General features: G+C 47.9%; 1 protein-coding gene and 1 long non-coding RNA gene across 5 annotated transcripts in view; both read right to left on the bottom strand.

The window, feature by feature from the left end:
- Positions 1 to 2428: 2428 nt before the first annotated feature.
- LOC136107014 (uncharacterized) lies at positions 2429 to 6757 on the bottom strand. 3 transcript variants are annotated; one of them, XR_011741188.1, is made up of 4 exons: positions 6123 to 6757; positions 5867 to 6024; positions 3513 to 3699; positions 2429 to 2893 (listed from the first exon to the last, which is right to left on the bottom strand). It is a non-coding gene; the product is annotated as an uncharacterized lncRNA (long non-coding RNA). The 3 variants fall into 3 exon arrangements; XR_011741189.1 differs by having other exon boundaries at positions 5867 to 6011; positions 6123 to 6756; XR_011741187.1 differs by having other exon boundaries at positions 5867 to 6719.
- An 893-nt stretch (positions 6758 to 7650) lies between these two features.
- Positions 7651 to 24993, bottom strand: part of MAPK6 (mitogen-activated protein kinase 6) — a 28204-nt gene continuing 10861 nt past the window's right edge. Inside the window, exons 1-6 of one of the 2 annotated variants that reach the window (XM_065847051.2) lie at positions 21908 to 22055; positions 15049 to 16269; positions 14212 to 14356; positions 11450 to 11614; positions 10619 to 10820; positions 7651 to 10019 (exon numbers count right to left, since the gene is read on the bottom strand). In XM_065847051.2, the coding sequence (XP_065703123.1) occupies positions 8921 to 10019; positions 10619 to 10820; positions 11450 to 11614; positions 14212 to 14356; positions 15049 to 15603 (2166 nt within the window). In that variant the 5' untranslated portion in view covers positions 15604 to 16269; positions 21908 to 22055 and the 3' untranslated portion in view covers positions 7651 to 8920. Of the gene's footprint in view, positions 10020 to 10618; positions 10821 to 11449; positions 11615 to 14211; positions 14357 to 15048; positions 16270 to 21907; positions 22056 to 24993 lie in introns of those variants that run through there. The other variant, XM_065847052.2, reaches the window with a different exon arrangement.

Here is a 24993-nt window from a genome sequence, read left to right as displayed (position 1 = left end):
CGCCAGGACCTGCAGGATGCAGCAGTGAAAGCCATGGGAGCCTGGCTCCATCACCAGGACCTGCAGGATGCAGCAGTGAAAGCCAGGGGAGCCCGGCTCCATCGCCAGGACCTGCAGGATGCAGCAGTGAAAGCCAGGGGAGCCCAGGCTCCATCACCGGGACCTGTGAGATGCAGCAGTGAAAGTCAGGGGAGCCTGGCTCCATCGCCAGGACCTGCAGGATGCAGCAGTGAAAGCCAGGGGAGCCCGGCTCCATCACCAGGACCTGCAAGATGCAGCAGTGAAAGCCAGGGGAGCCCAGGCTCCATCGCCAGGACCTGCAGGATGCAGCAGTGAAATCCAGGGGAGCCTGGCTCCATCACTGGGACCTGCACGGTGCTGAGCAGAGCCTGAGGAGCCGTCTTTCCCGAGCTCTCCTTCCCGTGCAGAAAGGCTGCAGAGCCCTGCTGTGACACCCACTGTGACTGAGGAGAGCTGCCCTGCGTCAACCAGCCCAGCTGATTGAAGCTCATAGCATGGTCCTTGCCCAAGGACTGTTGTGCATCCATCCGATCCTGCATCACACTGACAAACACCGGACACTTGCAGTGTACCTGGCAGATTCAATTTGACCTTGGAAGGTAGATAAGTGGATAGCAGTTTGGGTTCATGGAAAATAGCAATATTTTATCTTAAAGAATAAACTGGTTTGGCTTAGCCTCAAAGATTCCAGTGTGCATTTTCTAATCACTCAATGAACTCATTAATTGGAGGGTTGAGGCTGAGTTCACGCTTCTGAGCACGGTCTCCACATGCTGGAGACTGGGGCTTCACAGTGCAAAGCCTCTCATGAGCCTGCCTTGTCCTCCCAGGCTGAAACCAGCCGAGCTCTCCTTGCCTGCAAAGGGACAGAAGTGCCCAGTGATGGTGTGCGAGGGATCCCGTGAGCTGGCTGAGCACCAGGCAGCGCCCAGCGCCAGCAAAACCCTCTGCTGCTTCACAAACCTCTACTGGAGGTGGGAACCAGCCCCCATCGACAGGGACCCACCACCCCTGCTGTAAATCCACCAGTAACTGGTGCTGGCAGCCCCGAAAGGAAGAGTCAGTTAGCATAGAAAAACGCGGTTTGGTTTTCATGTAGTTTTAGGCTGGGAGGAAGCCGCGGATCCCAGCTCGGAGCGCAGGCTGCGGCCAGCGGGGGAAGCGCAGCTCCCGAGTGGCGGCCGAGCCGCGGAACGGCCGCGCTCCGCTGCCTGGCGGCGCCCGTGGGCTCAGATCAGCCAAATTAACACGATGCCGGGCTGGTGTGTTGTCAGGAATGGTTTATGACCCTCATCCGATGAAAAAGAGAGCGGGCAGGTGTTGATGGAAGGCGAGTGAACACATTCGCGCAAGCAGCCGTGTTTTGGGAGCAGGCGGAGCCAGCGCTGCCAGCAGAGCCGCGCTGCCTCCGCCGGGGCTTTCTGTGCCCTACAAACACCGGAGAGCTGCGTGTTTCTCCCCAAACAGCCCCTGTGTGAGAGTGTCCCTCCTCCCGGCAGCGCTCTGCAGACAGACAGACAGACAGACAGTCCTGCAGTCCTGCTCCCTTACCAGCTTTCCAACATCCTGTTTTCACCGGCGTTATTTTCATCTCCCTGTTTCCCATCGCATTTTTCCTCCTGCCCACGCCAAGGCACAGTCATTCCTGGCAGGCTGGCTGGAAATCTCCTCCCTGGGCTGCGCTGGCAATTTGGGGGATGATCCAGACTCTCCCGTGGCCACATCCTGCTCCTGTCTGCTGCCAGCGCTGGGACTGCCCACCGCCCCGCGTCCCCCCACAGCCACCCACCCACCGCCCCGTGTCCCATCACAGCCACCCGCCCGCTGCCCCGCGTCCCATCACAGCCACCCGCCTGTTGCCCGCGTCCCACTGCGGTCACCTGCCGACTGCCCCACGTCCCCCCGTGGCCACCTGCTCGCTGCCCCGCATCCCCCTGCAGCCACCCGCCCGCTGCCCTGTGTCCCAACACAGCCACCCACCTGCTGCCCCGCATCCCCCCGCGGCCACCCGCCCGCTGCCCTGCATCCCCCCATGGCCACCCACCCGTTGCCCCGTGTCCCAACACGACCACCCGCCCACTGCCCGTGTCCCACTGCGGCCACCTACCGACAGCCCCACGTCCCCCCGCGGCCACCCGCCCGCCGCCCCGCATCCCCCCATGGCCACCCGCCCGCTGCCCATGTCCCACTGTGGCCACCTACAGACTGCCCCACGTCCCCCCGCAGCCACCCGCCCGCTGCCTTATCTCCCACCATGGCCACCCGCCCGCTGCCCTGCGTCCCCCCATGGCCACCCGCCCGCTGCTCATCATTTCCAGTTCACTCAGCCACTGAATCGCTTGAGCTAATCTCTCTGCGCTTCCACATTTTGCTCCAGGATGGCTGGAGAACCAAAAACCTGCTTCACTGCAGACATAATGATGCTTTTATCAGGACAAGAGAAACGACGCAAGGTACAGATTGACCACCCAAGGGCCACGCAGGTGTGCACAGCCAGAGCCTTTCACGCTCCTCCTAGCTGGCAATGAACATTTGGCAGCTGCAAACGGTGAGCGCTGGGTGGCTGCCCCGCTCGCCACAGCTCCACGGGGCTTTCAGGGTTTGCTTTGCTCCTGGGTTTCCTCTGTCCCTATGACGAATCTCCCCGCCCTGCACAGGTCCCTGAGGCAGTGACGGTGAGGTGTTGTACTTTGTCTTGCTGGAGGTCAATGCTGTACTAAGTGACGCAGTTAGCAACGTCAATAGAAATAGAGATATGAAGTGCCAGCGATACCCAAAGGCCATGCCCGCTTGCTCTGCGCTCCAGCGTGGACCAGCACCCTGCTCCTCCGCATGGCTGGGTGTGGTGTAAAACAAACAGCCGAGGGTCTTTCTGCATAAAGCAAGGAAAAAGAAAATAAAGAATAATGAAAAAACAGTGAAGTATCACCTGTAAGGGTCCAAAAGGTAGTTTAGTATGTAGATGTAACTTTCAGTATGTGTCAACGTCAAATTTTCTAAGCGACTCTGTAGCATTAGCAGCAAAAATCTGAGGCAGACGTAACACAAAATAAAAGCAAACCCATCTGCTTTCTTAATCACAGGCTTTCAAATGTCTCTGCTACTTATCCAGCTATTTCAAGAGCTGTACTGTTTAAGTCTCTATCCAAGCAAACACAGAAGTCACAATAAATCTGTCATTCAGTTATTCAGGTCTATGACTTTAAATGATTAAAAATGATAAAATTCAAGCAAGGCATTAAATGGAAACTTTGTCTCTCTGCAGCCTCCAGCACTGAAGATTTAAGGTCTAATCCAGTCTGGCATGGCCAAGAATGAGAATGAGAAAATGTTCTTTTATTGCCAGAGCGCAGGTTTAAAGCAAAACTAAAAATGTGTCTGAGCATCAAACATTTGTAAGGCAGAAACTCCACAGCTCTGGTGCGGAGGAACCTTTTTGGGAAGATGCTGTGGAGATGACAACACACAATAATTAGTAGATTAGTACTCACCTTGCAGCATCCACGTTGGGATTAGTGTGGCAAAGAAGCCTCCGTGCTGCTCAGCACCAAGTCCTGGGCACAGCCCGATGAACATCACAAAATCCAGATTTAAAGGAAAGCCTGTCTTTTATTCGGCCTCACATCCACGCTGAGCAGGCAAGAGACCAGGAGTGATGGCTGGGAGAACATAACGAGCCTGAACAACAAGTCACAAGAAATTTGGGAAATGTAAGCAAAGGTGCAAGCAACATGGAACTCATACCAAATTAGGACAAAATATATCGGTTTTCTACCAATCAGGAAACACACCCCAAAATGGAAAAAAACAACTAACAAACCACCAACCACGAATATAGAACGACTCTGTACCCTGGAAACACCAATCGAGCGTGTTACCAGCAAACACAGATGAGCCCAGCTACCCCCAATGCACACGTCCTTCCCCATGTCCCTTTCTGTAGAGTTGTGCTCTTACATAAGTGGCCCAGCATCCCAGATATCCATGCACCCCAGGAGATGTCCCAGCATCCCAGGGGAGGTTCCTGCATCCCAGGGGATGTCTCTGTGTCCCACATGTCCCAGCATCCCAGGGGAGGTCCCAGCATCCCAGATGTCCCTGCACCCCAGGAGATGTCCCAGCATCCCAGGGGAGGTTCCTGCATCCCAGATGTTCCAGCATCCCAGGGGAGGTTCCTGCATCCCAGGAGATGGCCCAGCATCCCAGGGAGGTATCTGCATCCCAGGGAGGTCCCAGCATCCCAGGAGAGGTTCCTGCATCCCAGGGAGGTCCCAGCATCCCAGGGAGGTCCCTGCATCCCAGGAGAGGTTCCTGCATCCCAGGAGAGGTCCCAGCATCCCAGGAGAGGTCCCTGCACCCCAGGAGAGGTCCCAGCAAAGAACCCTTGTCCCTACAGGATGTCCAAGCCAGAGCGGGAACCCAGGCACCCACCAGCCGCCCTGCGCATCAGCACAAACCAGCACCTTCATTTTATCAGCACGGGAGGCAAAGCTGGGGAGGGTGGGCGGGTTGTGAAGGGCACCGGTATCGCTGGCTCCGAAGTCAGACAAGTCACAAGTTCCCTGTCCTGCACCCAAGTGCAAAAAGCACACTTCTGCATTTCACAGCACACAGAACACCCAGGCTGGGTGACATAAAGGTTAAAAGTAATTTTAGCTGCAGTCGACCAGCACATAGATTACAAGAGGAATTTTATTATCAGAGATCACTATAGAAGGGCTGCTTTGCAGTCGGGATGCGACAGACGGATTCCAGAGGGAAGCCAGTGACCCGGCGTGGTGGCAGCTATTGACACAGCTATTGATTGACACAGCTATTGACACAGCTATTGATTGACACAGCTATTGACACAGCTATTGATTGACACAGCTATTGACACAGCTATTGATTGACACAGCTATTGACACAGCTATTGATTGACACAGCTATTGACACAGCTATTGATTGACACAGCTATTGACACAGCTATTGATTGACACAGCTATTGACACAGCTATTTGCAGAGCACGGCGTCTCCCCCCGCACAGGGTGGTGCATGCAAATCAACTTATCAACGATGCTAATGCTCCAGCAAAAGAAGCCATTGAACTTTCCAACAGTCAATATTTTAAGGAGTTCTGAAATAGCACTCAGAGTAAGCAGATAACCATTTTAAATATAGAGACACAGGAATGGAAGCCCAAGAGTGCCAGGTACCAGCCGTGATCTGGATTATTTGCGTGTTACTAAGTACCCCACAGCGCTAGGTCCCAGGTTGTTTGGCTGAAGTCTGACGCGAACAGCGGCAGAACAACAAACAAGAATTTGCAGGATTTTGTAGGCACTGAAATAATTCAAGGAATAAGGAAGGAATTGATCCAGGGTTGCTGTTGCTCGGGATTACATCTTTGGAAGAACGAGGACAGTTTACTGTATATAATTCTGTGTAAAACCCAACCAAAGGCTTGACAAGCACTTCCACATCTCAGCAGCAGAAAAGCAACGTGAGGAAAGACTTTAGAGAGCAGATTTTGTTCAGTGATGCTTTTCTCCCTATTGATATCCAGAAATAATGCACACCAGAGCATGGCACTCAGGACCCCACTACAGCTGTGTGTTCTGCAGCACGCGTGCCTGTAGAGCAGGGGATGAAAGTCCACACGTGGTAAAACTTGTTACCTCTGACTACTGCAGAGTTTAGAAGGGGACCCAGAAAACCAGCAAAAACAGTTCTAGAGCAACATTAGTTTCATATGCAAGAAAACCCTAATGCGGCCTGGGCCAAGCCTTACATAAATAGGTACGATTATATATAGCAACTCTTATTTAATTAAAGGTAAATACAATAGTGATGAAGTTAACTGACCATGTCTGAGAACATCCGATCGGAACGAGACGTTCAGCATTGCGCCAGTCGGTAATTATTAGATCTCCTGTGATGGCAGCGCATGGAACAGGCTCTGCCCTGGTCCGTTCAGTAAGGGCGAGCACCACCTCTTCCAGCTCAAGTTCTTGTTACAGACACTTCAAAATTCCACAGACACGAAAAGGTATTCTTAAAACATGATTAACATCCTAATTCCTTATTTGCTTTTTTGTTAAATAAGGGTGTTCTATTTTACCTGGCAAACACGCTGGCACGAAGCAGTGGTCCCTTTATCTGGCTTATCATTTAAGCCTCTTCCCTGATTTGTTTTTAAAGACAATTCGGTTGCTAGGTCACAGCCAAAAAGGGCTACACACGTCCTATTATTTGCTTGCAGGGATGGGCATGGTGAGGAGCGTGGGACAGAAACCAGCGCAGGGAACGCGCAGCTACGCACTCAGGGGTACCTGCGCTTTTTGGCAGATTTCGCTTCGCACGGTCCTCATGAAGCACTTTAATTGACTCCACACTGGGAATTACTCTGCTCAACGAGCCAGAGCGCCCAGCTGCGCCGTCCGGCACACACACCTGAAGCACCGCAGCTCTGCGCCGGATTTGTGCTCAACACTTGACTCTCCTCTTCCTTTTTGAGTATAAAATGTTCCCTTTCTACCATTACAGGTTTCCTAGGTACTGTTGAGTTTGGTGTTCTTAAAAGAAGGAAAAAACAAAGAAACAAACAAAAAACCACACCAAAACCACTCCACCAACCACCTCCATTTGCACGAGATGTTTTGAAGCGGAGCTGTTTCCAGTTTCTGAGCACTTCCCACCCACTGCCTTCACCCAACCTCAGAAAAACCCCACAACACTCCAAAACAAGCTCTTGGAGAGCAAGCAGCTGTTTCCTCCCCCCTCCAGCCCCACACGTACAAAATGACACGGCTACATTAACACCCCATACCATGTCCAAGGACACAGGCTGTGTCCGGTGTCCCCAGGTGACCACTTTGTGCCACACGGAAGGGGCAGCTCCTTGTTCTAAGCGAGTTGCAGACGTGCCACCTGCCACGGCGAGCGGGGATGGAAAAACCTGCAGGAACCAAGACAACGTCATGGAAAAAGCTGTAGGAGTTTGCCAAAAGATGCAGCTTAATTGGCTCCCTCAGGACCGGTTCCGATGGGAGGAACTGGAAGACAAATACGCACTGCTCTTAGGGCTGCTGCAACAGACCCAACCTGCGCGTTTTGGGGTCCCACGGGAGTCACCTGGTCCCGCTCCTGCGCTCGGGTGTGAAAGTGCCCCACGCAGGCTCTTGGCCCATCACCTCCACCGCAGGATGCCACCGACACAAAGGGGCCCCCACAGCACCTTCTCCACTTCCACGCTATTCTGTCTAAAAGTTGATAGAACCACGACCCTCACACTCTCAAAGTCAGTTGTATTTTCATCGAAAACGGTTATTGACACCACCATCCACCTCGGCTTTCACACCCAGACCGTTCCACACGATTTCCTTAAACACGGGTCACTGGCACCAGGACAGAGGGGAACACCCCGCGTCCCCTCCCAGCGCAGGGCTCCCTGGGGCCGCAGGACCATCTCTCTATATATACATACATATATATATATACATAATAAATACAATAATAAAATAGATAATATATAATAAAAGAACTAAAAATAATTAGTCCCCAAGTTGGCTGTCCCAGGACCCGGCCCCGCACCCACCGCAGGGCAGCAGCGGCTCCTGTTCCTCGGACAAAGCACCAGAACGCAGTGATTTTTGCTGGCCATGTTTTTATTTGGTTTTCATTTAAACAGGGGAGCCAATGATACATCCAGTATTTCAAAAAATCAGAAGGTAAAACAAATTTTCAGAAGACCGGGATGCTACATGCTACATTTAACCTAATCTTATTCATGCTTGCTTTGGAGGGGGTGGGAGCGGGACAGGAATCATTCAGTAAAAACATACAGTAAAAACAAAATGCCTCACCATATAGAACTTTAACCTACGGTTATGTTGTACCTTAATTATTTCCATGCACACAACTAACATTACAAATTCTTTTAAAAAATGAACACAGTTAAGACTTCTAGGAGCATCTGATAATAAAGCAATTCCTAATTTCTTTTGTAGAGATCAAGCACCTCCAATTACAAATTCCTATACACAGTGAGTGCTTCACTTGAAATGAAAACTAAAAAATAAACATTAAAAAAATGTATTGGATAGCCTCAGAACAAGCCGATGTTAATATATCTCCAGCTATGTAGGCAATAAAACCATAGTGCTAAACAAAAACTTTTATCTGAAAAGTAACTTAAAAACTCAGTTGACTTTCTATAATTACAGAAATATACTTATTTGCTAAAATAAATAAAAGTGCTGCATATTAACACTTCACTATAAAGAATGCATACCAGAACATTTATAAATATTGAATGATCTTCAATAAGAATAGCTACTACAATAATGCTGGCTAAATAGAAGTGCAGAATGAGAAGCACTATGGGTGGTTAATGGTTTGCCACATACTGCTGTTACCTTGAGGTAGATAACACATGCGTACCACGTTCTGCGTTCGGGTCAGTTGCTGCTGGTATCATGTGTCTGAGAAATGTGTACAGTGTGGAGAACTCCAAACTACGCACGAATGAAAACATGGTTTGGGAAAAATAGATATTTCCATGCAATTATGTACAGGCTCACTGTGTAAATTTCAAGGCAAGGTTCTTTTTCTGCAAAACATGGACACTTTTACTGAGAGAACGGGTTTTTTTCTTGGTTTAGTGCACTTTTTGTTACTCCTGCATTTTGCATTATTTTGCTCTATTCTTTAATTTGTGTGCAAACGACATGCCGGTTTAGAAACAAAAGTAACGCATGTAGAGAAAGCAATTCTGGATTGTAAAACCGATGGTAAACAGAAAACTAACGAAATCCATACCAAAATGACACCGTCTGATTCAAGTAAAAAAATTACTTACACTAGTAATAAAAAAAGACAAACAGCTCATGAATATAAAAGAAATGTCTGCTGAGTGTTTTAGTTCAGGTGTTTCAGAATGCTGCTGTAGGTTTTGTGGGGGATCTGGGGGGAGGATTTCACGGCGGAAGGCGTTAGCGTGGCCTGGATGGATCTGAGCGGCGAGCCCACGGGGCTGTGCAGCTGCGGGATGCCGATGGCCTCCAGCTGCTTGTTGAAGAGCAGCTCCCCGCTGTGACCCAGGAAGCCCTCTTCTCTCTCCTTCTCCCCAAGCTTCCCCTCCTCTACTGGCTCAGGTTCTAGCATTTCAGCATCTTCTTTCTTACTAAAAAACTTGTCCAAATAACTGGTGTAAGTATTTTCTTTCTCAGCGTGCTCGTCCTTCCTGACCTCGCAGCAGAACTGGTCTATGAGGAAGCACTCCTCCCCGCCGCTCACCAACTGGCTGTCCCAAGAGGCCTGGTACAGAGCTCCCAACTGCGCCAAATTAGCCATGCCCTTCTCCTGCTTCTCCCTGCTCACCGACTTGGATATTAACCCTTTCAACTCTATCTGAGACACTGAGCTATTCAAGTCATTTAATTTATCCACATCAGTAGACTCGTGTTGTAAACTAAGCTGAATGGTTTCTGCTATAAAGGAATCAAAGTCAAACCCTTGATTCTTCTCCCTTTCTTTTTCAACAAGCTGCTGTGATGCTTCCTCAAGTGCTATCTGAGCTTTCACCAACCCATTCTTTTCACATTTAGACTTGCCTTTCTTATCAGACTTTTCTTTGCTCTGTTCCTTCCAGTTCGAAAGATCTATAATAAGCTTGGGCTCATAGTAATGGTTAACTTCACTGTCTCGCCAAACTAAATTATCTAGGTATGAAGATGACCTCATTTTGTAATTACAAGTGTGACTACATTCCAGATCACAATACTTGTTCTCATGGTGATCCGAATACTGCCAGCAAGGCTCGGTAGAGAAGTGGGTGTCAAAGGCAGGATCCTCCAGATACTTTTCACGATCTCCATCCAAATATTTGCGAGGATCTACTTGCACTTCTTCCTCATCAGTAACATCAGAAAGAGCCCTTGGATCACGCTGAACTTCATCAGCTTCATAGTTATTATGAATAGGCCAGTCGTGGTCTGAAAACTGACTGTCATGGTATCTGTAAGACAATTTCCTAAGTGTTAGCAACGAAAACAGAGTCTTCTGGCTCCCGAGACACACACGGTTTAGAAATTCCATTGTAGAGTAACAAGGATTCAACAGAGTTTTTCCTCTATCCAACTGGGTACTTCTTCCAGGTTTTTAATTTAATCTAGCATAAAGTAATCCTCGTATGTACATCTGAAAGATTTAAGTCCAGGATTATCTACAATAGCTCACTCCATTTACACAAGTCTTCCTTCCTGACTTTAAATGACTACTGCAAATCTCTTTCCTATTACAGGAGTTAACCGCTGTACAAGACAATCATACAAAGAACTTTATTTAAAGTTTAAAAAATCCAAACCATGTAATGGAGAGATTAACTTTAGATTCTAGAGTCCTAAGTGCATCTCAGGAATGCATCAGCATACCCAGGTCAGTCTAATGAACTATGAACCAAATGATAATGCACTGCCCGTAAGGGAAAAGTTCATTCTCAGGTCAACTTAAGAAGAAGAAACAAATGGAAAAGGAAATTACGCCCATGAAGCAACATTACTTCAAGCACACAAACATCCAGTTACGTTACGTGACACAGTAAAGTGATGAATTTACCTTTCCCAATTATAGATATGGCTGTGACTTTCATCCATCAGCAGAATATCATCAACCTCATCTTCAATGTGAAAAGGATGGCTTGAAATAGGCTCATCCGTTGGAAAGGAATAAATGCTCATATAAGGATGGGACAAAGCTTCTTCTGCTGTCAATCGATCCATGGGACTAAATGTCAAAATTTGCTCCAGAAAGTCCAGTGCTGTGGAGAAAAAGTTATCATTAAACGGGAGAGAAGTGACGTTTGAGACATGTGGAATGCCGGGTTAGGGGCAGTGCTCTGCTCTAGAGGTGTGTGCATTTTCTCCAGTACCAGCTGCTGACACCAGACTGTCAAACAGACCTGGAGCCGCGGGAAAGCTATGAGAGTAGAGCTCGAAGCTAAGATCAACAATAATCTACCTTAAAGCAGGAAAAACCAGTAAGAGACAGAATGCTTCTTGCTGGATTGGTATCCACCAACAGCTGTTGGAAACACTGCTGTCAGTTTGTTTCAGGACTTTCTTTCAAAAAGAGTTGAAAGTTGTTTTATACTGACTCCATTCCAATGCTCCCTCATATTTAGAAGGGCAGTGTTTCAAAACAGAGCAATTCAATCAGCCTTGCAGTGCAAACACGTCCAGCAGAGACCCACAATTCTAGCCCAAAGATGACCAAGCAGCTATTCTGTAAGCAACTTCTGTTTTTTAATTAGAGCAGAAGACAATTCTTCTTCAGACAACATACAGACTCTGCTAACTAAGCTTGTGTTTAACAATCACACACACTGTAAAGTTGTTCACTATTTTATGATTTTGCAATCCAGGACGTAGTTTTCTCCGAATGACTTACCTTCAGGGCTGATGCCTGGAAGCAACTGAGTTAAAGGTTTGTGTGGCTCAGTCATATCATTTCTAATGTAAACTGGAATTACGTTGAGAAGCTCCTGACGGTCCTCCTCATGTACAACAGGAATTGATTCCAGAATCAACTGCATCTGTTCAAGTTCATGCGCACCTAAACACCAAGAGAAAAAACAAGCTGCCGTTGCAACTCCAAAGGTTTGTCCAAGCGTGGTGCTCCGGGCAGCTGCTTTCAGTAGCAGACCATGACCTCCTACAGCACAGGGCAGGCTGAACTTCTGAGTTTGGATGATAATAAATCTGAAGAGATCTCACATGTTACAGTGTATGAAGAATTATAGATCCACTACACACAGATAAAGCAACCTAACCTGAAACTTTTGCAAGGATGTTTTCACCGTGGATGCAGCACTCTACAGCAACGCTATCTTTTTGTTATATGCTATGTGCTGCAATCCTGCCCTTTCAACTGAGCCACCTGACAAATTCAATATTTGACCTCGCTTTGAATTACATGCCCCTTAGTAATAAAAACAGTGGTTGTTTAGCTCAGCAAGAGATCTTACAGGCCACAGCCATTTGTATTAACACTCTGCTCTGAAACCCTGTATTACTGTCAGGTGCAAGACAAAAGTCATCGGTCAGTTAAGCAGTCTAATCTTGTTTAAAAACAAGTACTGGATTATGATTGAAATTACAGCACACTTTTAGCACTACCTGAAGTTTCCCTGGGTAAAGAACTATAAGGGCTTATACAGCAGGTGAATTTTGAATAATGAACAGTATCTATATTCAGAACCAGTGTTAAACTTGGAGTACCCAGAAATACAGCTTGTCTACCTCAATCTATTGTTGAGCTCCAAGAAGCACGTAGCACCCTAGAGACTCAACTAGCGGATGAAAATATATAGGATTATTTGCATGTCAGGGTTTCAGCGAGCAGCTCCGGGCGACCATCAGCAATACCGGCGCGAGTGACATTAAATACAATGTATGTCACTGTACCATCCCAAAAGCTCCGCGCTAGCGGTTTGCATGACAGCGTGCACTGCACATCCCAGCACACGTCTGCCAGCTGGATTACACAAAAACCCAGGTAAAGGCACCACAAATCTGCCCAAGACACACATCCTGACCCGAAGCGGTCTTGTCTCAGGTTAACCTATTTGGATTGAAAAAGCTGTTTTGTCCTTCTACTTCAGACTATTACAAATTACTTAATATAATCGATCAGATGTTAGACTGACTGCAATTTTCTGGAAAACAGATTCTACTGTATCATTATTTCATGTCCTATCCACCTAAAATTATTCAGTTTTCCACTATAAATGAAACTAGCATTTAGAAATATTTACATAGGAGAAAGAATTACAGAAGCTGTTTGGAACAGCTGTTGAATTCCTCTGCCTCGACCTCCCTTCCCCTCCTCAGCCCAGGTACTCTGCAGTTTCCAGCTGCGCTCTCCGTCCCTATTCCCACCAGCAGGACTCCCAAGGGATGGCTCACAAGCAGACAGGAGGCTGCAAAGGAGCCAGATCGAGCCCTCCACATAACTCTGCACAAGGATTTTAGCCAGAGCCTCAGCACAGGCTGTCCGATCTCCAACCTTCTTCCCTTTCCAAATGCACGATGTTAAGAAGTCGACTCTTCAGACCAGCAAAATATGGCAGTGTCTAATTATCAGAGGGACACGTTCACATCTAGGTATCTACACAACGCAATCAGGGCACACAAACGAACCTATGAACTTAGAACTTTGGTTACTAAGACTAGTTTAAAAAATTTAACTCACTATATAGATATTAGATCAATAAAAAACTTTAGCAAATACCAATTCTACTCAAAACAAAGGCAAAATGCTAGTAGTTGCAATCAAGCTATGCTGAACGCTGAAATCCATGGGCTTGCTCCCACTTTTTCACTGTTCCGGTAGAAGTGCTTGGTGCAACAGAAACCCAGTGAATCTCTTATCAGCCAAACATTCAATACACTGGGGACATTAGTCCAACAGTTAGTAAGTCAAAGAGTTCACAACTCACTGCAAGTGATCACTGATTTCTATAAAATAATGATTCCAAGGTGACAATATTCCATTAACAGCGTTTAATGGGAAAAGGCTCTCCACTTCATTACCTTGACACACAAAGCTACGAACGACTGCAGCGGTGAGCCTGCAGTGCACACACGGCTAAAGGAACGCAGCTTTGAAATGCAACCTCGAGAGCCCTCCCTGTGCCACTGAAACAAAGGCCAGGTCAACACAGTCTGCAGGTGATTTAAAAAACGGGAATGGGGGGAAAAGGGCTACTCTTCCATCATTAAAAATATGAAGAAGGGAGAAGTGATTAGGTTGACTATATAAAAAACACTTTTCATTAATACTATACTCAGGCCATTCATAATCCTCAAATACTCCCTGGATACATTAGTTCACTAAAATACATGTATTTAGAACACTTCTTAGGTATCCAATTAATTTAGCTTAACCTAATCACACACAGATTCACCATATATGTGAGTACTAAGTTAAATTGTAATATTTATCCAAATACACACCGGTACAAGTAACAGAAATTGAAACATCTTCTACTTTACAAATACATCAATTTATAGTTTGCTTATATCATTGCATAATAATACAGCATATCCTAATAGTCAATGGCTCTCACAAGAATCAATCTTTCTTCAAGAAGATAATTAAGCAGTGCCATTCCTTTTAGGAATATACACACACGTTTTTGTTGTACCCACCTGCAAAGAGGGTTTTCCCAGTCAGCATTTCAGCAAAGATGCAACCTGCAGCCCACATGTCAATGGCTTTAGTGTAGTTGTTAGGAGAAAGCAAAAGACGAGGCGATCTGTACCATTTAGTAACCAATCCTTCAGAAAGATGGCCCTAGTGACATTAATTAAAAACAAAACAAAAACTTACTTAGATTTGTCTGTTTCCTATTTTTTTAATGCCCTACCACAAGATTTTTTGGTCTCGAGGTCCCAGGGACAGTACCATGTGCTCCCCTACTAAGCCTTTTTACCTTTCAAAAAGGAACAGCAATATCTTTGTGGATGAACAGCAACAATATTGAAGTATGACACTATTTATTAGTCAAAGGAGGTACTAGAGTAAAACTTTCTTATTCCCAGATGCCAAATAAACGCAGAGATAATAATGAACTCTCTAGTGAAACATCATCTAAACCAGGACAGTATCTCTAAATCAATCCCAGGCAGTAGCTGCACTTGCATACTATGGATGTACCACTTCTAAACTTTTCTAAGGCTTCTATAGTTACGCCTCTAAATGTTCTCAGGTTCTGCATTCACTGTTAAAAATCTGCTTTTCTGAACACATCTAGTAATAAAAAGTTTCTTTTATGCTTGCAGTAGTCCTACCTGAGACAAGACATGGGATCCAGGGATCCGGTTAATCTATTTGCAAGCATTCCAGATCTAGTGTATGAGGCCTAACGTGATATCCCACCTGCTAACGAGGCCTCCGCAGACCGCCTCCCTCTGCCAAAGGGAGGGAGATGCTATTCTAAGCATGGTTGTCCATCTATCACTTAAATATTCCCACTCTTCACATACCTTGTGGGAATAATGAGGATCCATGATTCGTGCAAGTCCGAAGTCACCGATCTTCAGCACCAAGTCTTCGGTATTAATGAAAAGATTAGCTGGTTTGAGATCTCTATGCAGAACATTCGCAGAGTGAATATACTTGAGCCCACGTAGCAGCTGGTACATGAAAAGCCTGGCGTGGTCTTCCAGTAAAGGGCCTTGCTCCAGCAGATTAGCCAGATCTGTCTCCATGTATTCCTGGACAATGTAAACACAGTTCAGTTCTGTAAGGGAGCCCACGTCATCTGTTAACTGGCTTCCACTAGGACCAAGAATTTCAAATACTTTGACAATGTTATCGTGGTCAAGTCTTCTAATAATTTTGATCTCGCGTAGAGCATGTTTAACACTCTGGGGATCTGTAAGGACAATCTTCTTGACAGCCACTCTTTTGTCACAGTCATTATCGACAGCAGAAAAAACTAAGCCATTTCCACCACAGCCCAGTGGTTTTAAGTCCATATACCGAGAGCCCAGATCAAAACCATGAATGTTCATGAGACTTTCAAATTTTTCTGCCATTTTAAAATTCCTTACGTTTCTTTTTCCTCAAACTACTAAGCTTCTGTAAACACGCAGAGACACTTCCACTGGTATCTGAAGGAAAGGTCTTGCAGAAAGGGAGAAGAAACACTTGGCTTTGACTGCAAGATGGTTTCTTGACACTCTCATTTCATTATGAGCCAGCCAGGCCTGTTGTGTCCCCTTGAATTTAGAGCCCGTAAGCTCTAGAACTCAAACCGAGCATAAGATAGAAAGATTGCAGCATTCATAGTTCAAGAAAGGTGCAGCATTTCTGCAGACATTAAAGAAAATACTCACAAGAAACTCAAACGGAATGAAATGACATACTATGCACTCAGCTCTACTGTGCTAAACTGGTTAACATTTAACAAAAATGTGAATAAATATGCACATAATAGGCTTCTATTAACATCCTCCTCCTCACAGTGCAGATACATTCAGTGTTGGACTGGTCCTGAGCAGCGTCATTCTATGGTGCTGGTAAGCACTATTTTTTCCTTCGTCTTCGTCTTCCTCCTCCTCCTCCTCTCCTTTGTTTACAGTCTAGTTAAACGGGAAACTGGCAGCTCTTGATTTACAAAAGATGCCTTCTGTTAATGATCAGGTGGCTCCAGCTCACCGCAATCACAATCAAAGCTACCATCCATTTTACTCTGTGACAACCTGAAAAGGAGAGAGAAACACGTCAGTATTCCGGCTCATACAGGAGTCGTCTTCCTCCCGCAGCTCCTTAGGCTGTCCTAAATACACAGCTTATTTGGGGTCCACTTACAACACAAGAAACAATCACAACAGCTAAACTAACTAGAAATGACATATACTTCTCATACTCATGGAGGGAGACTGACAATAATCACCAACCGCCATCCCTAAACATATCCTGGGCAAGTCTGACATACAACCTATTGAGAATGTAAAACTCACAACGAAAAATCCTACTGAATCCTCATAAAGAAGGGAGCATCACAGGACACTTGGTAATTCTCCAACACAGCTGTTAAGAGACAAGTCAGAAACAGTAATATGCTGCACATCAGTCACTATATTTTGGAATAATTCTTTCCGCTCAACTTTTACTCAACAACAAAACCAGGGTTTTAATTCTTTCACCACAATAAGAGAGAACTGGGAACCATTCTTGTGAAGGGGTCAGGTTTGCATGCTCCCAGTATTTCTGACTGTGCAGAACACACAGCGCACCCCCAGGGCCACTTACAAAGCCTGAATTCCTGCGATTTTGGATAAAGTTTACTAACATCTCAAATCCTACTTTTGCCTCTATTGATTCATTGTTACAGGACTCATAGTGGTAATACCTACACACTAGACAAATATTACTACTTTATCAATTACTTCTACGCTTATCCAACCTAGATCACAGATAAAAACATAAGAGCAAGTACCTTTTATGCAGTAACTGATATATTAACCGCTTCCCCCAACACAAGGGTACTTTCAGACATCATTTCTTTTTCAATAGTCTAATGGATGCAACTGCTATTTATGAAGAGCAAAGCGGTGATTTTCTCAGCAAGCAGAGCGCAGCCATAGAGACCACACGCTGCATTTCGCACAACATCCTCATTTCTTGTAAAAGCTCAAATATGCCACAAAGACAAGAGTCAAACGTAAACCTTAGTGTGGTGAGGTTTTGGCAATTCCATTACAAGTCACTTGTATGTTCTTCCCCAACAATCATAGGTCACATCAAACCACTAAATGTCTTCTATCTTAGATTAACATGTGACAGCTCTTCACCCAGTCTCTGAATAAATGTAAAGTTCCCTGAACTATCCCAACACTTTAGAATCAACTGTACGAGTGTTTTCCCTTAAAACTGTGCTAGCATTTCAGTGGGACAAGCAGGACCAAGGAAAACAAGTCTCCCCACTCCTAACAGGGCAGCAAGAGCAGCTGACTAACTATTAACATATTGCAAATAATGGCCTCAATTCACTAAAGTAATCAGAATTGCATGCAGAAAAAAGGAAAAAGGAAGAAAGGCACTCTGGCAAACAGAAAGAAGCCTTTTGAACACACTGAAACATCACCGTTCCTGACACCGACACACAGCCCAGGGACCTGTGCAGCCCCACGCTGAACACGGGAAAGGAGGAAACCCAGAGCTTTCCTCCAACAGGTTTCTCCCTTTGAGATTCCTTTCCTCTCCCATGGCCAAGAGCCCTGATTTCAGACGGTGTTTTACAAGGGTTACTATAACCTCAGCACAAACATAATGAAACTATCTCGAATTTATATCCATGTTAACACATCAGCACAAGGACCCTTCTTATAATACCCATTAATTTGCTTTAAGGACAACTATAAAATTTATCCTAGGATTAATTAAAATAGCATCAGTGACTATGCAACTCTTTGCTCACAACTATAAAAACCAGAAGTCCAGCCTCTCGACTTCTAACTTTTTTCCAAACGTGACACTATTTCCTCGTTCACATGCACCATTTCCAGGCTCACTCATTCTGAGCTGCTGCCTGTAAAAGGTTCACATCACCCCAGACCATTTTCCTTTAATTCCCCACACCCCCAAAAACTGTTACAGAAATTCACGTTTGTAGCTTATACTCGCACTTTAAATTTCATTTTAACGCAAGGTCCAAGGCTTCTGTTCAAATACCGTGCAATAAGCTGCGTTTTATATCCTGGCGACCATCTAAAACCAGTTGCACCCTTCCCCACCATCAGGCCTATTGTTCCACATTGCTGATGTCTTCAATATGCAGCCACACAGAACGGGTTTGCAGCAGCTGGGTGACACATCTGGAACCTCTCTTTTTGCTGGTGCCACTGAACACCACACGACCAGATTCAAACAGATGCCCAGCAGCAGCAAGAAGACAGATCTAGCGACTTCTTCACCATAATTCAGCCACCCCTGAGAGCCAGGACCGACCGACGGCAGCAGCGGCTCCACAGCCAGAGCCTCATGGAGAGAAGCGTTACGGCCCCTGGCCCATGGAAGCAGGAGTCCTAAAACCTCTCATTCTGTATTCCTGAACTGAAGCATGTTTAATCATCAGCTTATACTATTTCCTTCCACTAGGTGACCGCTAACTGCAACATTTCCAGAAGGTATGTAATGATTTTCAGCAGAGTGATTTAGCTAAGAAAACAAATGTTGACAACACAAGCGACCCATTGCAGCCCTCAATGTGACCTGATCCTGCTACAAAGTTCCTACCTAACTACAAGCAAATGCCCTAATCCCAAAGCCACAAAAAGCATGGTCCAGCTATCATTCGAAACAGGACCTAGCCCTAGTAAGCTGACCAGGGGCCAAGCAGAGCCGGTACCTCACATGGGTATGGTGAGGACAATGAGAGATTGCCCTAGTAAAACTGCCCTGCTATTAAAACAAATTAAATTAAGACTCAGTAACTGAGAGTGATCTTTCACTCACTGCCACTGAAATTCAACTTTGGAAACGTAACACAAGGTTCAGATCCTTGTCTAAACAAAAAAGCAGCTCTCCTAAGCTAGGCTCCTGCATTAACTGATCTCCTTTTCCACACTGCAGACCTGCTTCTTTCACCATGCCAGTTCCAGCTCTCCCCGCAGGCCCCAGGGCATCACTCCCCACAGGGAAGCAGCCCAACTCCTTTCCCCATCCACAAGTTAATAGCAAACAGACATTTAAGACAAATAGCCCTGTGGACCAGAGGCAGATAGGAAGAGTGGAAAATAAAACGTTAACCCCAAACTTTCTTTCACTCTGACCACGATAATAATTACTTAAAGGGTAATCAACTTGAAGAAATCAAGGCTTTCCTCATGCCAAAATGAGCTCAAAGTAACGAGTTTTCTTCTTTGCATTTCACAGTGATTTTTTAACTTTGGAAAATCATGTGGTATTTTTAAAACACTAATGCTTACAGAGTGACACCAACACCCATTGAGCTTATACATTTTCAATGAGAGTCATAACCATCGGTCCAACTGCCTGTCCTGAAAATACACACTAACTACACAAAATCGACAACTTCCTCTAGAGTTGTGTAACATGCTCAAACCACTTGAAACACACAATGGACTAGAATATAAAAAAGTGGGATTTATCACCCCAGTTTGTGCTGAATAGGCTATTTGCACAGACACTGATGTTTTAATTTAAGCTGTTACCTTTCCAAGACTACTTTTTTTTTTTTAAGTGGTACTTTTATTCCTTCCTCCCACAAAGTTTAAAGAGGGAAGCACAAAGCTACTGGTTTCTTATGTGGTTTACAACTATGCTTTTAAAACAGATCGGTTCTTGGGAGAGGGCAACAGAAGTGACCCACAGAGGGGCTGTTGTCTTTGAAACGATTCCTGGTGCTGGCAGACGTCACCACAGGACCAGCTTCACCGCACTGTGCCAGCAGCCCCTGCAACCCGTGCTCAACTCCCGCACGTGGATTTATCACAGTTTTCGGGAAACAGGATGTACACTGAAACACAGGCAAGCATGAGACGTTTACTTTTTCAGAAATACAAATACGACGAAAGATACCAGTTAATTTGATTATGCAGACCACATAATGATCAAATCATTAGTCACAAGAGAAAGACCAAGAATGACTAATGACATATTATACAACCTGCTAAGTACTATCCCTTTGACTATAAAGATACCGGGCACAGAAGTGTTTTTTTAGATCAGCCACGTTGCAGTCAGTAGGCAGAGTGAGTCATCGCCAGCTCACCAAACTGTCGCTTTTCTCAAGCCTCCTACTTGCTCCCCACACTGTTTAGGGAACTCTGTGCTGGCAGTCAGCAAATGTTACTATTAGTTTATAAATCTTCTGAAGGATCTGTAAAAGCACACAAAAATCCACTGCGTTTCTCCGTATCACAAAATCAAAAGGGTCTGGTCCTCCCTTCGGACAATTCAGTGAAGAATCCCCACCGAAAGAGCCCACCCCAGCCAAGCACAGCCTGCGCACCCCGGCAGCTGTCACTGTCTGCCGTTCCGCTCAACGGTTAACCAGCCAAGAGTGAATTCAAGATAACGACCGCACAAGCAAGGACTGAGCCCAAGAGGCTGAAATTAAAGTTCCATTTTAGCTCCACAGCACGCAATTTCTGAAGCCCTTTACCAAACTAAACCCTGCAGCCATCTCTTTCTGGAATTTGCAACTAGTTTATAAACACATAATGCTATCATAACGTGTGTATATATAAGTACATATATTTATACCTACATTAAAAAAACCTTTCTGGCAACCGTGCTTTTGCCAGTATTTGCAGCAGCCACATGATAACACGCCAACCACCGTTTCTTTTCCCACAACACAATTAACTTGGCCATTGTCAGGCTAATCCAAAATGGTACCGAATTAGCCAGATCCTCATCACACAGAAGCGGCGTGTGCGTCCTGCCCGCCTGCTCCTCCAAACCCCGCAACTCCAGCAGGGTCTCTCCAAGCTATTTTCACCGAGTGCTTCAAGCCACTTACGAAAAGTATTAAGTCACTTTTTCCACAAAAGGTGCTGGAGGTTGCAGGGGAGCCCGCGGGTGCCTCGGCGGCAGGACCGAGTGGCACTTGTCCCCGTGTCCCCGGCACGGCTGCGGACACCGGCACCGGACCCTTTGGCGGGAGCCGCCGGCAGCGAATCCAGCAGCAAAACTTCCGCCGGCTGGAGCCGAGCCCGGGGCTGCCGCCAGCCCGCAGGCGTCCCGGCTAAGGACACCCTTCCCCCGCCGCCCTCCGGGGACGGGCCGGCTTCGCCGGTCGCCGTCGCTCCTTTCCCGCACACCCCGTCCAGACACCAGCGACCGCTCCGGCAGAGCGGACCCAGCCTCGCCGTTCCCCCGGCCGCGGGGGAGTGCGGCCAGCGCGGTCCCCGGCCGCCCGGCGGCCACCGGACCCGGCGCCCCCGCGGGGCCGCCGCAGCGCGGAGGAGCCCTACCTTCAAACGCCCTTCACGGCGCGGCCGCCGCCCGCCGCTCCCGGCCCCGCGGGCCCCGCGCCGGCGGGAGAGGCGACCCCCGGGCGCCACGGGGCCCGCCCGGGCCGCAGCCGTTGGGAGCGCCCCCCTCGAGGCCGCCCCCGCCCGCCCTGTCAGCGCCCGCTCGCCCCCCTCAGCCCCGGGGCCGCCGCTGCCCCCGAGCCGCCGCAGTGCGGAGGGGCCGGGCCTGGGCGAGCCCCAGCGGAGCGGGGAGGAGCGGAGCGGGCCGGGGGCGCCGCCGCTGTCCGGCGGGAGGGAACAAAGCGCCTTTGTGCGGCGGGGCCGGGCCCGCGTGTGCGGCAGCCCGAGACCCCTCTCCCACCCGCCGCCCCGTCGGCCGCTCCGCCGCACTCACGGGCCTTCCCAGGCTCATCGGGGACTGCGCTGCTCACACGGCCGGGCCCCGCGGCCCCACCACCGGCTCCCGCCCGGCGCCCGCTCGCCTCGCCGCAGTCGCCGCTGCCGCAACCGCCGCCATGTAACCCGGCGCGGACGGCAGGGAGGGGCGGGGCCAGCGGCGGCTCAGCCTCCGCGGGGCGGGCCCGGCGCAGGGGCGGCCGGGAGGGGCAGCGGGCCGGGCGGGTGGCGGCGCTCGCCCCTCCGGCCTCCGGGAGCTTGTGCGGAAGGCCCCGCGTCCGGACCGCTTCCCCCGCGGGGCTGGCCGGGGGCCGCGGCGGGACAGCCTCTCGCAGAGCGGTCACCTCACGGTGCCCTGCACGGGATATGGCGGCTCGCAGGAGCCCGAATGTCCAGTTAGCCAAAGAGCAGTAGCGCCAAACACAAAGAACCGGGCCTGGCGGAGCTGTGCCGGGGCTGCGCACAGCCAGCAATGGGAGCGAACGGCGGGCCTGCAGGCCTTAGCAGGCCCTGCAGGGCTGCATTGGCGCTCCACGCTTCGGTTACAATGGCTGCTTCCTCTTCCTGTTGGGTCTGCGCTGCCTCCTGGCAGCTGCGTGCAGCCGGAGTCCTGCTCCTGAAACCCCTGTGCGGCCCGAGCCCTGGCAGTGCCCACCGCCGGCGGGGTCAGCGTTCCCTGCAGCCACAACACAGCACACGCAAACAAAGGCGGCAGGCGGAGAAGGAAGCAGGAACGTGGGTTTTCTGTAGCTGGGGGGATGTGGCGAGGAGGCCAGGCCGCGTTTCCATGCCAGGTCAGTGCCTGTGACAGCCGGGGAGACGAGCAGGACGAGGAGGGTGCTGTGGGTGTCCCACGAACCATGGCCACTGGAGCGGTCTAGTGGGCCCCGTTCAACCCTCCTGGCTTCAAACATCCCCCATGGTAAAGCAACAAAGCCATGGTGGGAAGGCGGCAGGTCTTAGTGTCATGGGGGACCCGAATGTTCCCCCACAAGCATCTACAAACTACTTGCCATTACTTTTCTGTGACACCAGAGAGGATTTCTCTCCTGCTGTTGCATCTCCCCTCACACATCTAGGCAGGGACAGTAAAACTCTACTTTTCCCTGAAAATCACAACTAATACAACAAAATGAAGCAAAATAATTACGTTTTTTCCTCGTGAGACTTTCATACAGCTCTCTTGTTACAGATTGCATAGCTAAAGTAAAATTGCTAATCAAACCAAGAATATGTTAGTAGTTGAGGATTCACTGAGTTGTGTGTATGTTAAACTGCCATAGTTGGCCACATGCTGTTTCTGCAAGTTTTGGCGGGAAAGGCGGTGCACACCCTGCTTCGCAAGTTTTGGCAGGAAAGGTGTTGCGTGCTTATGGGGAGGGGGATGTGCTTGGCTGTGTGGGGAGGGCATTGACAGCATAGCAACGCATCTGAGCAATCAGGAAGAAGATCGGGGGGCGGGTACTTACAGACGCTATATAAACACTTTTTTCTGTACCCGATTTGCGCGCCTTTGCGTGGAGCGGTGACTGCGTGGCCGCCCAGCACTGTTTTGCTCGTTTAGAATAATAAAAATTATTTTAAATTTCTTAGAGTCATATAACACTCTCGCTGGAGAGAGGCATGAAATCAGCAGGCCTGTAGCTATCGGAAGAGCCTTCTGCTTGCCCTGACGCAGTCTGGTACATCTCTCAGGACAGGGTGCCGTTTCCCTGCGTCCCCCTCAGGCCTTGTCAGTGCAGAACGACTCAAAAGAAGGTAAAACAATTAATGCTCAATTTTACTGGTTAGACATGTTATTTGTAGTTAGTGCTAGGATAGAAGTTACATTGCACAGGGTTCTACAGCTCGCTCTGCTGCCATCTGGACAGAAGCATCCAGCTGACCCCTGCGTTTCTAAATCACATAACTTTTTTTTTTTTAATAAATGAATAATACATGAATATCCAGGGTGCTCCCTACCCAGACTCTCCAAAGTTATTTTAATAACTTTTAAACCCCCTTGAATTATGAAGCCAAGCATTACCTGTTTCAATTCAGTCAGATGTGTTGCTAACGCTGACATTGCTCCCGGTAGCAGGAGAGGTGACTTGGCATTTGACAATAGCACGCATACGAAGTCAGTAACTAAACAGGCTCTTTACATTACAGTGTTTGCTAATTTATAGGCAGCTGACCCTGCTGCCAACAGTGGAGAAAAGTCAGGCACAAAGTTGCAGTCCTTCTGCCCACCCAGCAGAACGGAGTTGGAAGATTACAGCACTGGCTGCTCCAGAAGGCCCGTGTTTAAATACAGGCTATAAAAAAACCTGCAGGAGTGCATATTTGGAAGAGGTGATGTTAGGACGGCAACCAGAGCCAAGCCACAGTGGAGTATTTACTTGCATTAAAGAAAGAGATCTGGGACTCAAAAAAGGCAGGAGCAGCAGTGGTTGTATGTCTAAATCCAGAGCTATTTAGTTAATTAAGGAATCCTTCCACCCATACAAAGTATTTTCATTATGAGAGACAAAGGAACAAGCTGATTCTAGGGTACTGCAATAAGAAAAACATTACATTACAGCCTTTCCACAGCACCTGGAGAGCCCATGGTCATTGTGTGCCCATTGGGACCGTCTGCCAATACCACACGGCCCTTTCCAGCAGGTGGAGGTTGCACATCCATGCAGGCTGCACATCCATGCAGGTTGCACACCCATGCAGGTTGCACATCCATGCGGGTTGCACATCCATGTGGGTTGCACATTCATGCGGGTTGCACACCCATGCGGGTTGCACATCCATGCGGGTTGCACATCCATGCGGGTTGCACATCCATGCGGGCTGTACATCCATGCAGGTTGCACACCCATGCGGGCTGCACATCCATGCAGTTCACTCTGCAGCAGCCCAGGCTGTTTGAAAAGTAGTTTAGCAAACGCAGAGGAGGTTTCCTCGCCGGGGTAGCACACTCATGAACCTCACATAGTCCAGCCGTACCACCATTTCTCTGGATTCCTAATAAATAAATCAAGAACTACTTTCTTTTTTGTCTTCTTCCTGTGTTTTTTGGTTTGGGTTGGTTTTGCTTGGTTGGTTTTGGTT

Source organism: Patagioenas fasciata, chromosome 12 (genome assembly GCF_037038585.1).
Source record: "Patagioenas fasciata isolate bPatFas1 chromosome 12, bPatFas1.hap1, whole genome shotgun sequence".
Lineage (NCBI taxonomy): Eukaryota > Metazoa > Chordata > Aves > Columbiformes > Columbidae > Patagioenas > Patagioenas fasciata.
The sequence above is the reverse complement of the archived record's forward strand: the minus strand, read 5'-3'. Positions and strand labels throughout refer to the sequence as shown.